Raw genomic sequence first — 11,823 nt, 5'->3', positions numbered from 1 at the left:
GCTGGTATATGTCAGGAAATAGGGGATTCTCGAGAGTGTGCATGCTAGTACAGTGCCTGTCATCTTTATAGTTCCCTTGCTGCTGTAACCGCCCTGTTCATAGCCCTCTCCTCTGGGAGGCAGCATTAGGCTATACCCTGCACAAGGGTGGGCACCTGAATCAATGCAGCTTACCCAAAGGCTGTCCTAATAGTGGCCAGATGTAGAAAGTGTTACTCAGCTGAGACTATCAAGGTGGTTCCTTTTGAAATTTGGACTAGGAGTTAAAGTAAATTGCTAGTTGAGGGTAGTGAGGGAACACAGCACTCACACTGATAAAAGTAGAAATGCTTTGGGACAAAATTGAGGACTGCTTCTTCTAAAATTTATATTTCAACTAAACAAGATCACACATCGGCACCTGGAGAAAAACACTGTGGTCCCATATAGAATCACTTCTATTGCATTGCTTAACCAGCATTCATGGTTGTGGCTTTGTTCTGATTGCACATTCAGGTTTATTGTGCTGGCTTTTTGAGAGAAGAAAAGGAGACCCTTATCTTAGGTCACTGTTTAATGAAAAAAAGCTTGTATTTCTCAGGGCATCGTATCTGCCTCAAAGACCTACCTCACCCTGGATCACACCATATTCCCAGACATAGAGAAGACGCAGTCTCTTTTCCAACAGAGAGTGGGCTAGAGGAGGGGAAAGAGTGAATTGGGGCATGAAGTGACAGTAAGGTTAGTGGAATCTGGGAAGGCAGAATAGATGACCTTGGGTGACTATATTGAAGGAAGTAGAATCAGCATCATTCTACAGTCACTTAAATAAAGGAAGATTTACTTATAATTTCAGTGGTGATACTATATACATCAAATGTAGTATCCTGCTGCCAGCTTTGTGTATTGTCAGGATCTCACTGAGCATTCACTTGTCAACTCTGTGTACCATAACTATTAAAACTGTAGCCCTGGCCGGTTTGGCTCTGTAGATAGAGTGTTGGCCTGTGGACTCAAGGGTCCCGGGTTTGATTCCAGCCAAGGGCACATACCCAGGTTGCGGACTCTGTCCACAGTAGGGCGTGTGCAGGAGCCAGCCGATCAGTGATTCTCTCTCATCATTGATGTTTCTATCTCTCTCTTACTTTCCCTTCCTCTCCGAAATCAATAAAAATATATTTACAAAACAAAACAAAACTGTACCCTGGTTCAATCCATGGCTCCCAGAATTCATTCAGGGTGCTTAAATCAGCAGCTGGAATTGTGATTATGAGGCAAGACAAGGATACACACACACACACACACACACACACTTCTAGCCTATCTAATAAAGAGGGAATATGCTAATTGACCCTCATGCCATCACAAATGCTCACAGCCAATAAGGAGGGAATATGCTAATTGAATGCCCTACCCTCAAAGATGGCAGCACCCTCAGCCAATAAGGAGGGAATATGCTAATTGAATGCCCTACCCTCAAAGATGGCGATGCTCACAGCCAATAAGGAGGGAATATGCTAATTGACTGCCACGCCCTCAAAGATGGCGGCGCGCACAGCCACAAGATGGCTGGCAGCAGAAGGCAGTTGTGGGCGATATATATACTAGAGGCCCGATGCACAAAATTCATGCAAGAGTAGGCCTTCCTTCCCCTGGCTGCCGGCACTGGCTTCCCTCTGGCACCCGGGACCTGGGCTTTGCTCAGGTCGCTGGCAGGCACCCGGGACCCGGTCTTCCCTCTGGCCCCGGCTTTGTCTAATTAGTATATTACCCTTTTATTATTATAGATACTAGAGGCCCGGTGCACAAATTTGTGCATGGGTGGGGCCCCTCTGGGTGGCCTGCGGGGATAGGGCCGAAACCTGAAGTCCAGCGCCGACTGAAACCCTTAGTCCAATGCCACCTGCAGCTCCTACCTGCTGCTCCCGCTCATCCTGGAACCACTGTTCCTGCCGTGGGCTCGCTCCTAATCAGTCCGCAGCAGCTCTCCCCAGCCATGAGCCCTGTGGCTGGCACCCTCCCAAGGGGAGTGGCCTGTGGGATCGGGTTGAAACTGGCTCTTTGACATCCCCCGAGGGGTCCTAGATTGTGAGAGGGTGCAGACCAGGCAGAGGGACCCCATCGGTGCAAAATTGGGGCCAGTGCATGTCATAGCGACTGGTCGATTGGTCGACTATCTTCCCCTTGGTGGTCAGTGCACGTCATAGCGGGCAGTTGAGTGGCCTTAGCATATCATTAGCATATTATGCTTTGATTGGTTGAACAGTCAACTGATCACTGGATGACTAGACACTTAGCATATTAGGCTTTTATTATATAGGATATATATCTATATATATAAAAGCCTAAGTGTCCATCTGACCATCTGACCGGTAGCTATGATGCACACTGACCATCAGGGGGCAGACACTCAGTGCAGGAACTGCCATGACGCGCACAGGCCATCTAAAAAGAAACATCACCGCAGACCTGGTGCTGACAAGCCAACACTCGGCTTCCCCTAAGTGGAACACAGGCCCTGTCACCACCCTGGAGTGATACTTAATCGCAGCCAATGCTTCCAAGACCCCATGGTGCAAAATGTGGCCCACAGCCCAGCTCAGTCAGGAAACGGTGGCTGTGGGCACCTGGTAATGATGTCACATAGCAACGCCTGGCTTCTTCTCCCTAGCGACTAGCTTCCTTGCAATTTCTTCAGCCCAGGAACACGATTTGCTTTACAGCCAGGTGGAAACATTTTACACTTTAACCAAATGTCTGTGAAGTGTTTTCCTGTGCCTCATCTCATTTGATCCTCACAAAAGTCCTTGATCTACAATAATAATCTGCTTCATGTTGATATTTACTGCTGTGTTGCTGACAATTACCTGAAAGAGAAGTTGGGGTGCTTCACTGGGCTGGAAAAAGTTTAGCTAAATCAGAAAGCAGGTCTAATTAAGCAAGTTTATCTATATATAAAGCTCTCACTGGCACCAATTGCATGTGTGTGTTTTGATCTGTCATTGTGGATTGTGAATTTGGTTGACATTTCTATTATAGAGAAAGGGCGAATAGCGATATTAAAATATTTCTTCTAGTTAATTTCCTTTCAATGTGTAGGAATCCGTGCACCGGGACACTTCACAGAGTGACATTACCATCACTCAGTTTCTCATGTCACTGTAGGCTGAAACCTGGGCATCACCCTCATTCCCACCACATCCGACGAATAACCAACTATTATAAATTATAGCTGCCAAATAATTCTCTGATCTACACACTTTGTTCCCTCACTTTGGTCCAAACCACCTCTCACCTGGCCAATTGTAATAACCATTTAATCTCTCTTTTCATATCTGCTCCCAATTTTAATGCATTTTTTTTGCATTCAATACAGAGTGATTTAAAAGTGCAGGCAATCACATTAGGTTCCAAGTCTGGAGGTGATGTTGGGAATCAAGCCACAGAAAAACAGTGAATGAATGAAGAGTGACCTCAGAAGATCCTGAGATGAAGGCTAGGGATCTGAGGTGGGAGTGTGTAGCACTGAATATGTGCAAGGTCTCCTGATCTTTGTACTGCCTCCATAGTTTTGCCCTTTCCAGAATGTCCTATAGATGGAATCATACAGAATGTAACCTTTTTACATTGGCTCCTTTCACTTAGTAATATGCATTTATGGTTCCTTCCTGTCTTTTCATGACCCGACAACTCATTTCTCTTTAGTACTGAATACATATTCCATTGTCTGAAAGTATCACAGCTTATTTATCCATTCACTTACTGCAGGGCATCTTGGTTTCTTCTAAGTTTTGGTAATTCTGAATAAAGTTGCTATAAATACTGGCGTGCAGGTTTTGTGTGGACAGTTTTCAGCTCACTTGGGTAAACACCAAGGACTGCAATTGCTGGATTGTATAGTAAAAGTGTGTTTAGTTTTGTAAGAAACTGCCAAACTACCTTTCAAAGTGGCATGTCCCATCTTTCAATGAACGAGAGTTTTACTCCACATCCTTGACAGCATTGGGTGTTGTCATTGTTTTGGATTTTGGGCCTAATACTGCAATTCAGACCAATCCCCAGGTCCTTTACGTTTTCTCTGAACTCCAAAGGGCCCCAAGCACCAAAAGGATGCTGTTACTAGTGGTAACACACAAAACAACAACAGAGGCCTGGATACATGGAGGAGACTGACAGCTGTCAGAGAGGAGTGGGGAGGGGGCGACTAGATGAAAGAAGATGAAGGGATTAGCCAAAGAACATATATGCATAACCTACAGACACAGGCAACAGTGTGGTGATGGCCAGAGGGAAGGAGTAGCGGGGTCCAGGTGTAGGTGGGCAAAGGGGCAGGGATGGGGAATCTGTAATAGTGTCAACAATAAAGTTAAAAAAATAAACAACAACAAAGAAACTCCTCTGTCTTGGAATTATGTATTTATGTCTGCCTCCACCTTATATAGTGAGCGCCACCATAGTGACAACCTATTCATCTCTCCTTTCCCAGTTCACTGATTTTACAGAGGAACTAAAGAAATTAGACTTTCCATAGTTCAACTTTGGTTGTCTATTCTTAAACCAAAGTGCATGTATATCCTTCTGAAATGTCCTGTCTTTTCCAATTTCCTTCCGTTTGTTGATTTCAGTCTGTTTACTCGAATCACTTTCTTTACTATCAGTCATCTGTTGATATCTGACACAGTTCACAAGGTACTACTTTTAACTCACTGGTGAATTTCCCCTGAACACTTGGCTTCACCATTCTCTCTCCAGAATTACATGTCTGCTTTCCTGAGCTTCTTGTTTCAGTTTTCCACATAGATTTTTCTTTTTATAGTGCACTGGTTATATCCCCTTTTCAAGGGGAGGTTCTGAGTTGTTCTTATCACTTGGTATACTGAGTGTCCAATTGCTGGTTAAAGAAGAAATAAGTCAGAAAACTGGCAATGAACTTTATTAGAATCTACGTTAAGGTCTTCTGAAAATTAAGGAACCAGACAGGAAAAGATGTGGGTTACTTCACCTTAGTTTATTGGAATAGGTTAAGAAATAAATGAATGGAGAATTGTACTTGATTTATGTAGAATTTGTCTTGGGGCTTATATAATTTCCTACATATGTATCATAATCTTGAGGTAAAGTTATTGCATATGTGATTGGCTTTGGACGAGTTGGCTTTGGTATTCTTTTGCGTGCTTCCAGTTCCATGATATTGAGGCAACAATATCTCCCATTTTCACATAGTACTTGACGTGTTTCAGTTATTTTGCATATTTTTCTGCAGTTTCCTTGTATATATTGACCCCAGCATTTCTTAAGTTGTTCAGTTACTGTGCACATAAAGAACAATTGGTCAAGGTCAGTATTTGAGATTGAAAGGCAACTTTGGAGATGGAAAGTATAGAGGAAGTTTGTAGGGATTAGGTGTATGGGAGATTCACAAGGCAGATACCCGTAATATTCCACAGAGGATGCCCCAAGAAGGCAAACCTCAGTGCTTATATCTATCCGATCACTCATATTTAGTTTCTCCAAGGTTTTGGGCTTCCAGTCAACATCTGATGGACTCCATCAAGAGCATCAGATCTTATATGGGAAAATAAAGAAGTTGATTCCTTGATTTCAGGGCATGGCACTATACTCCATCAGGGAACCACAGCAAATCTTCCTCTGTTTGAATGTTCCCAGGCACTCATTGTTTTTATAACTGCTCCACCTTTATTACCCAGAGTATAATAATTCTTTATTATGTATTTATGTCTGGGTCAAATTATGTTCTTGGGTTCATACTCACTGCCATGGTCACAAATGACTTTCTTACCAGTCAGGTATTTTTTCCCCTTAATAATCTTCCTCCCTCCTCTGTTAATCTTAGCATTGTCCATTTCTTTCTTCTTCTTCTTTTTTTTTTTTTTAGCATTGTCCATTTTTGCCAATGCATATCTTCCTTTGGCTTCTAAGTCATTATAATAATCTTGGACTTGTTTTATGCCTCTATGACTCCTCATTCTTCCTCTACCCCTAGTTGCAAGAATTCCTCCAATGTTCAGCCCCAGACCTTTGCTCACCTTGAGATATATTCTTTCCTTTAGTGATCCTAAATACTTTCTATGATCTAAGAGTTAGGATGTTCAAATTTTGGTTTCTGACTGGTACAATCTTCTAGAATAGGCCCCAGAGGAAGACTGAGAACAAAGATGCCTCCAACCTCAGGTTCTAGAATTCCTTTGATTGTTAGGAATTTAGGGGCCCAGGGACATGCCATCACCATGACTATAATAAGAGGCAAATGTAATAGATATGGTTTTGAAAGAGAAATTTCAAGTTCTTAGTATGTGCCAAGCCCTATGCGAGGTGTTTCACAAATGTTATGTCATTTAATAAGGCCCTCATGAGTCCGGCGTCATTATCTCCACTAATGAGGAAACTGAGACTTAGAGAGTCTTCACCATTTATCCAAAGCTGACAAACCAGTAGTGAAGGCCTGTTTCTTAAACCTGACTCCAAAGTTAGTGAGTATTCACACTCTGTAGTAAAATAGACTAATATATACCTATTTCCACTCTTTCCCCACTACTCACACTCTACCATATATACGATGGAAGACGATATGATTGGATGCCAGAGTAAAAACTGTATCCAAAGAAATAAGTGCATCCCTATATATTGGGTGCATTACTTTCTACAATGAGACTTTCCCAGAGGAAATCATGGCCTCTTTTCAGCTCTGAGTACTCCCTTTTAAGAACAGTACCATGGTAGAAGGCCTCAAAGAGGGAATCTCTCATGACACTGGGTAGACTTCAGTCATCCCCGGGGGACCTATTTCCTTCTACTATGAATTATAAAATTATCTTGGGTTCTTAGAAATACTCCATCCCATTGTTGATTTGTGTGAGCCCCTGGGAAACTCTGGATTACCTGTGGGCTGCTGGAAAAGCAGAATTGCAATGATCAGGAAGAGCCTCATGGCCAGGCTTCCCAAGGGAGGTGGCAGTCGAAGCTCTTGGTCCAGTGAGTTGCACACCATGTCACCTTCCTCAGAGACTTGGATTCTTATGCACTGAGCCAGAACAGATGGTATGGTATGAAGTGTGTCCCCAAAATTCTGATCTGTGGATTTTGCATCATGTGGGCAGGCGCCGGAAATTTGAGGTCACCCATTTTACCCCTACATGGAATCAGACACAGCATGTTCTATTTCATCATCTGATGCCATTCTGTGGGCTGTGGACTCCTGGGGAGAAGAATCTGTGCTTTCTCTACTTGACTGTCTGCCCAGATAGACCAAGGTAGACATGTACTCACTTCTAAGAGTGAATGAGTTAATGTAATAATGAAGCCTATTCCATTTATTGCATTCAGCTAAGTCTAGGATCTCTGGGTGTTGTGCCTATCACTTTAGTCAATCCAAATGAAAGCCAATTTTTATTTCTACATCCTAGATTAATTTAATTATTCACAAACAAGCAATATATAATGATGGAGGAATAATCGTATGATTACAATAAAAATTTCATTTAGAAAAAAAGGGAGAAAAGTCAGAGGTAACAACATAAAGCATTGTCCTAATGGATAAGAACAGCAAAGTTTTTTGTTTTTCCTGCCATTGTGGAGTGGCAATTGTCAACCTTTTGCATCTCATGGCACACATAAATTAATTACTAAAATTCTATGGCACACCAAAAAGTACATTATATTTTTTTGCTAATCTTGACAAAAAATAGTTATAATTTTGATTCATTCACACCAGATGGCTATTATTGTGTTGGCTCTTGTCATTTTTTTCCTTTATTGATTAAGTTATTACACATGTGTCCTTATCATTTATATATATATGTGTATGTATATATATATACATACATATACACATATATATATAATCTAAGGGACAATCTAAGGGACAAGAGGTCATGCCCCTGACTAAATAGTCAGGTGTTGCATATTTAAAAAATTCTTGTGGTACACCAGTGTGCCTGCCGCAGTTGAAAATCACTAGTGTAGAGATTTCTTTTGTATTCTTTCTGTTCTGATCTCGGTGAAGGTTTCCCTTGTTCTCAGTGGCCATACCTTGGAGGAGACTAGGGTGAGGGGATTCTTCTGGGAGCTCTGCTACTTTAGCAACATGTTTCTTGTTAGTGTAGGTTTAGGAAACTGTATGAATTATTTTGTTACCCAGACTCTGATTTCTATGGCATTATAACTCTTTTGAAAGATCAACAGACTTTATTTTGAATTGTTCTCAGTCATTTTCATGTCTAAGACCCATCCAGAAATCCTTTTGAAGCATGACAATTTATTTTAGATTCCAACCAGGGCACTGGTATCAATAAAAAAAACTTTTGGAGATTATACCATCTCTATAGCTCTTAGCTTAACAACCTCTCACTCAGGCTCTGATTGTATGTAGTTCAGTACAATAGCCTCTGGACAGCCTGGCCAGTGTTGCTCAGTGGCTGAATGTCAACCTATGAACCAGGCGGTCACAGGTTCAATTCCCGGTCAGGGCACAAGCCCAGGTTGCGGGCTTGATTCCCGGTGTGAGGCAGCCAATCCATGATTCTCTCTCATCATGATGTTTCTATCTCTCCCTCCCTCTCCCTTCCTCTCTGAAATCAATATATATTAAATAGCCTCTGGACAGTGTAGGTGAACTAATCAAGATTGATCACCATGTATTTATAGTGGTATTAATGTATGCTCTTGTGTAATGCCAATAGCAACACTTGTCTATCTACATGCAGAAATGTACGCAATAGATAATTGGATTAATACAGGGCTGTGGTGTGCCCAAGGAATCAAATGACTTAAAGAAGCAAAACAAGGAGTCCTGGTTATTGGCTAGAGACTGAGTGAAGTAAAGCATGGACTCTATTCTTGACAAGAAGAGAAATATAAACAGGGAGGGGCTGACAAATTGGTCTTTGGGTTTTGAAGATTTATACTAACAAAATGTATTGCTTGTGCAACGGAGAGAACATTCTGTATCTAACCTGCACTGTCTTCTTCACCAACTCCTTGATTAGAGAACTCAGATTTCTTTGTCCCACAGATAACATTAAGACTGTATCTTAGAAAAAACATGGTGTCTCTCTCTATTCCTACTTCAGTGATGTATGTTTGCTTTTGCATGTGCATGTGCAAGTGTGTCTGTGTATGTCTTTTCTGTCCCCTGGTGTTGGAGAGTCTGAGGCTAGATCTCCTCGATTGATTCCAGAGAATCTTTTTTTCTTGCAAATCTTCTTAGAGCTTAAACAGTAAGTGTTTCCACAGCAAGATGGGATGAATAAAGAACAGGATGTTTCTTAATGAGGAGGAAATCACCAGTCAGTACTTACTGTTAAATCTCAGGACCTCAAAAATTTGGGACTTTTGAAAGTACAAATTGTTTTAATGTTCTACTTATAAAAGGACATAAGTAGGAGAGCAAATAACGGCTGACCATTGAACAATGTGGAAGTTAGCAGGGCCAACTCCCACACAGTTGAAAATCCACCTACTGCTAGGTATTTAAATGAGCTGTTCAGGGAAGTCGTGTTTGTTGGAAAGATTTTTGTTTCATTTTTTTCTTTTTATATCAATTAAAAACAATATTTAAAAATAGTTTTATTGTGTAACGTGCTTTATTGAGAAGAATCAGGAAATATAAAAACAAAGAGAAAAAAGGCAACAACAGCAGCAGAAAACATCTGGAAACATGTTGTATAGCATTCTAAAATTTTTCTTTAATAGAATGAAAATAGCTTTGTTTAACCGGAATATTAGCTTATGGGATTTTCCTGATTAGTCGAAAAGGTGTAGTAAAACTGTCTCATACTTCCACAAACTGCATGGCTTTTGGAAATCTGGGGTCCTCAGCTCTCTGCTAACTCCAGAGATGTTTACATTCTCAGGGATCCACTGGCCTTCAGAATTCTGTCTTCAGGCGCTAACTCTGACTTGTACCATATTCATCCTTCCTGGTGCAAACCTCTCTCTTAACTTCCAACAAAAATAAAATTACGCATGCTAAGCATTTAGGAGTTTATCAGAATTTATATAAGCGTTTGGGAAGGAGGATTACTGAGAAGGTGATTACCTGGAGTAACAATCAAATTTCAAAATGACTGGAAGACATAAGTGATCTTAAATGAAGTTTCTTCATCCCAGTAATGGTGAAGTCTTTTGGCTTCATCTAATCTTAGCTTCTCATGAGCTCACTGCCTTTTAAAATTATTTTTTTCCTGTTCCATTTCCTTCACTCAAGCTTTCTTTTAAAAATTGCCCCCAAACTCTTTTATATATTGTGGAATAGTTTTTAGTGTCTATTGGCCACACGAGTATTTCCTTGGCACTAATTCCTAGAGGTGATTAGGTAGATTAGTGGAACAGGACTTTCCTAAGACTTTTAGTATATATTGTCAATTTGGTTGTATAAATTTTACAATCTATCTGTAGTTGAGGAGAGTATGTTTTCTTAGCCTCCTTGTCAGCACTCAACATTATCGTTTCCTGTTCCCTATAGACTTTTCTAGGAAGGTTTTAATGGCTAAATTGGTTCAGATAATTCAGATGGAGGCCTCCTGCCAAAGGATATTAGTGTGTCTCCACCTCATTGATTTTTCATAACCACAGTTTTACATATGTCCAACCCAGTTCTGAGGCAGCAACTTTAAGAACTAGACTGAGCCTGCTGGTGTGGCTCAGTGGTTGAGCGTTGACTTGTGAACCAAGAGGTTGCCATTTCAATTTGCTGTTGAGGCACATACCTGGGTTGAGGGCTCAATCCCCAGTAGGGATGTGTAGGAGGCAGCTGATTGATGTCTCTCTCTCTCTTTCTCTCTCTCTCTCTCTATCCCTTCTCCTTCCTCTCTCTCTCTAAAATAAATAAAAACATATTTTAAAAAAGAATATTCTTTAAAAAAAAGAACTCAAATGAATCTAATGGAGTGATTTCTTAAACCTGGATAAGGTATTTGCATGGATAAGGGCTAATTATGAAATAACCATAAGTGCTGCTCCTTTCATCAGATAAATGCATTTTCTCTTAGCTTAGGCAAGCTTCGCACTTAAGCCTGAGCAATGAGAGTCCCTGCCCTAGGCCCTATGCTCTAGAGAGCCCTATTCTGGCCTTCATCTTGCTGCATCCCTTCCTGTAGTGCAAAATGTCACTGAGGCCAAAGGGATATGTTAACCTAGAAACTGATTTCACCGCTTCATCCTTCTAGACCAGCCGTGGGCAAACTACGGCCCGCGGGCCTTGAAATGAATAAAACTAAAAAAAAAAAAGACCGTACCCTTTTATGTAATGATGTTTACTTTGAATTTATATTAGTTCACACAAACACTCCATCCATGCTTTTGTTCCGGCCCTCCGGTCCAGTTTAAGAACCCATTGTGGCCCTCGAGTCAAAAAGTTTGCCCACCCCTGTTCTAGACTGTGCTCTGGGTAACTGGGACCCAGAATCCATATCCAAACTGTCTGTAGCCTCTTTCCTAAGCCTGTATATCTCTACATGTGTCTTCCCAAGGACCCTCATAGTGTGGGAAAAAAATAGAATGGGTAGTAAAGAGAATCACGCTGCAGACTGGAATCTGGAGCCCCGAGTTTGGCTTTCTTTGGGAAGAAACAAAACTTCCAAAGAGTCTGAAAATATAAAATTTGAACTTGGCTTTTTTTTTTTTAAATATGGAACACTTCACGAATTTGCGTGTCATCCTCGTGCAGGGGCCATGCTAGTCATCTCTGTATTGTTCCAGTTTTAGTATATGTGCTGCCAAAGTGAGCACTGAACTTGGCTTTTTAAATTTTTAAAATAATAATAATAATTTTTTTATCTTTAATTTCTTTATTGGTTAAGGTATTACAAATGTGTCCTCATCCCC

General features: G+C 41.1%; 1 protein-coding gene across 1 annotated transcript; it reads right to left on the bottom strand.

The window, feature by feature from the left end:
• Positions 1-5,034: 5,034 nt before the first annotated feature.
• DEFB127 (defensin, beta 127) lies at positions 5,035-6,928 on the bottom strand. Its single transcript, XM_005874770.1, has 2 exons — positions 6,880-6,928; positions 5,035-5,288 (listed from the first exon to the last, which is right to left on the bottom strand). The coding sequence occupies exons 1-2, from the start codon at positions 6,926-6,928 to the stop codon at positions 5,035-5,037; spliced, it is 303 nt and encodes a 100-aa protein (XP_005874832.1).
• Positions 6,929-11,823: the final 4,895 nt, after the last annotated feature.

Source organism: Myotis brandtii, unplaced genomic scaffold (genome assembly GCF_000412655.1).
Source record: "Myotis brandtii unplaced genomic scaffold, ASM41265v1 scaffold450, whole genome shotgun sequence".
In the NCBI taxonomy this organism is placed as follows: domain Eukaryota; kingdom Metazoa; phylum Chordata; class Mammalia; order Chiroptera; family Vespertilionidae; genus Myotis; species Myotis brandtii.
Note: the sequence above shows the minus strand (reverse complement) of the source record. Positions and strands in the feature narration are given on the sequence as shown.

Bases quoted from the DNA above. Each gene is read 5' to 3' on its own strand.
- DEFB127 (XM_005874770.1), bottom strand. From the start codon at position 6,928: ATGAGGCTCTTCCTGATCATTGCAATTCTGCTTTTCCAGCAGCCCACA. The intron at 5,289-6,879 runs GTAATCCAGAGT...TTATGTGCACAG, and splicing joins GCTTTTCCAGCAGCCCACAG to TAACTGAACAACTTAAGAAA.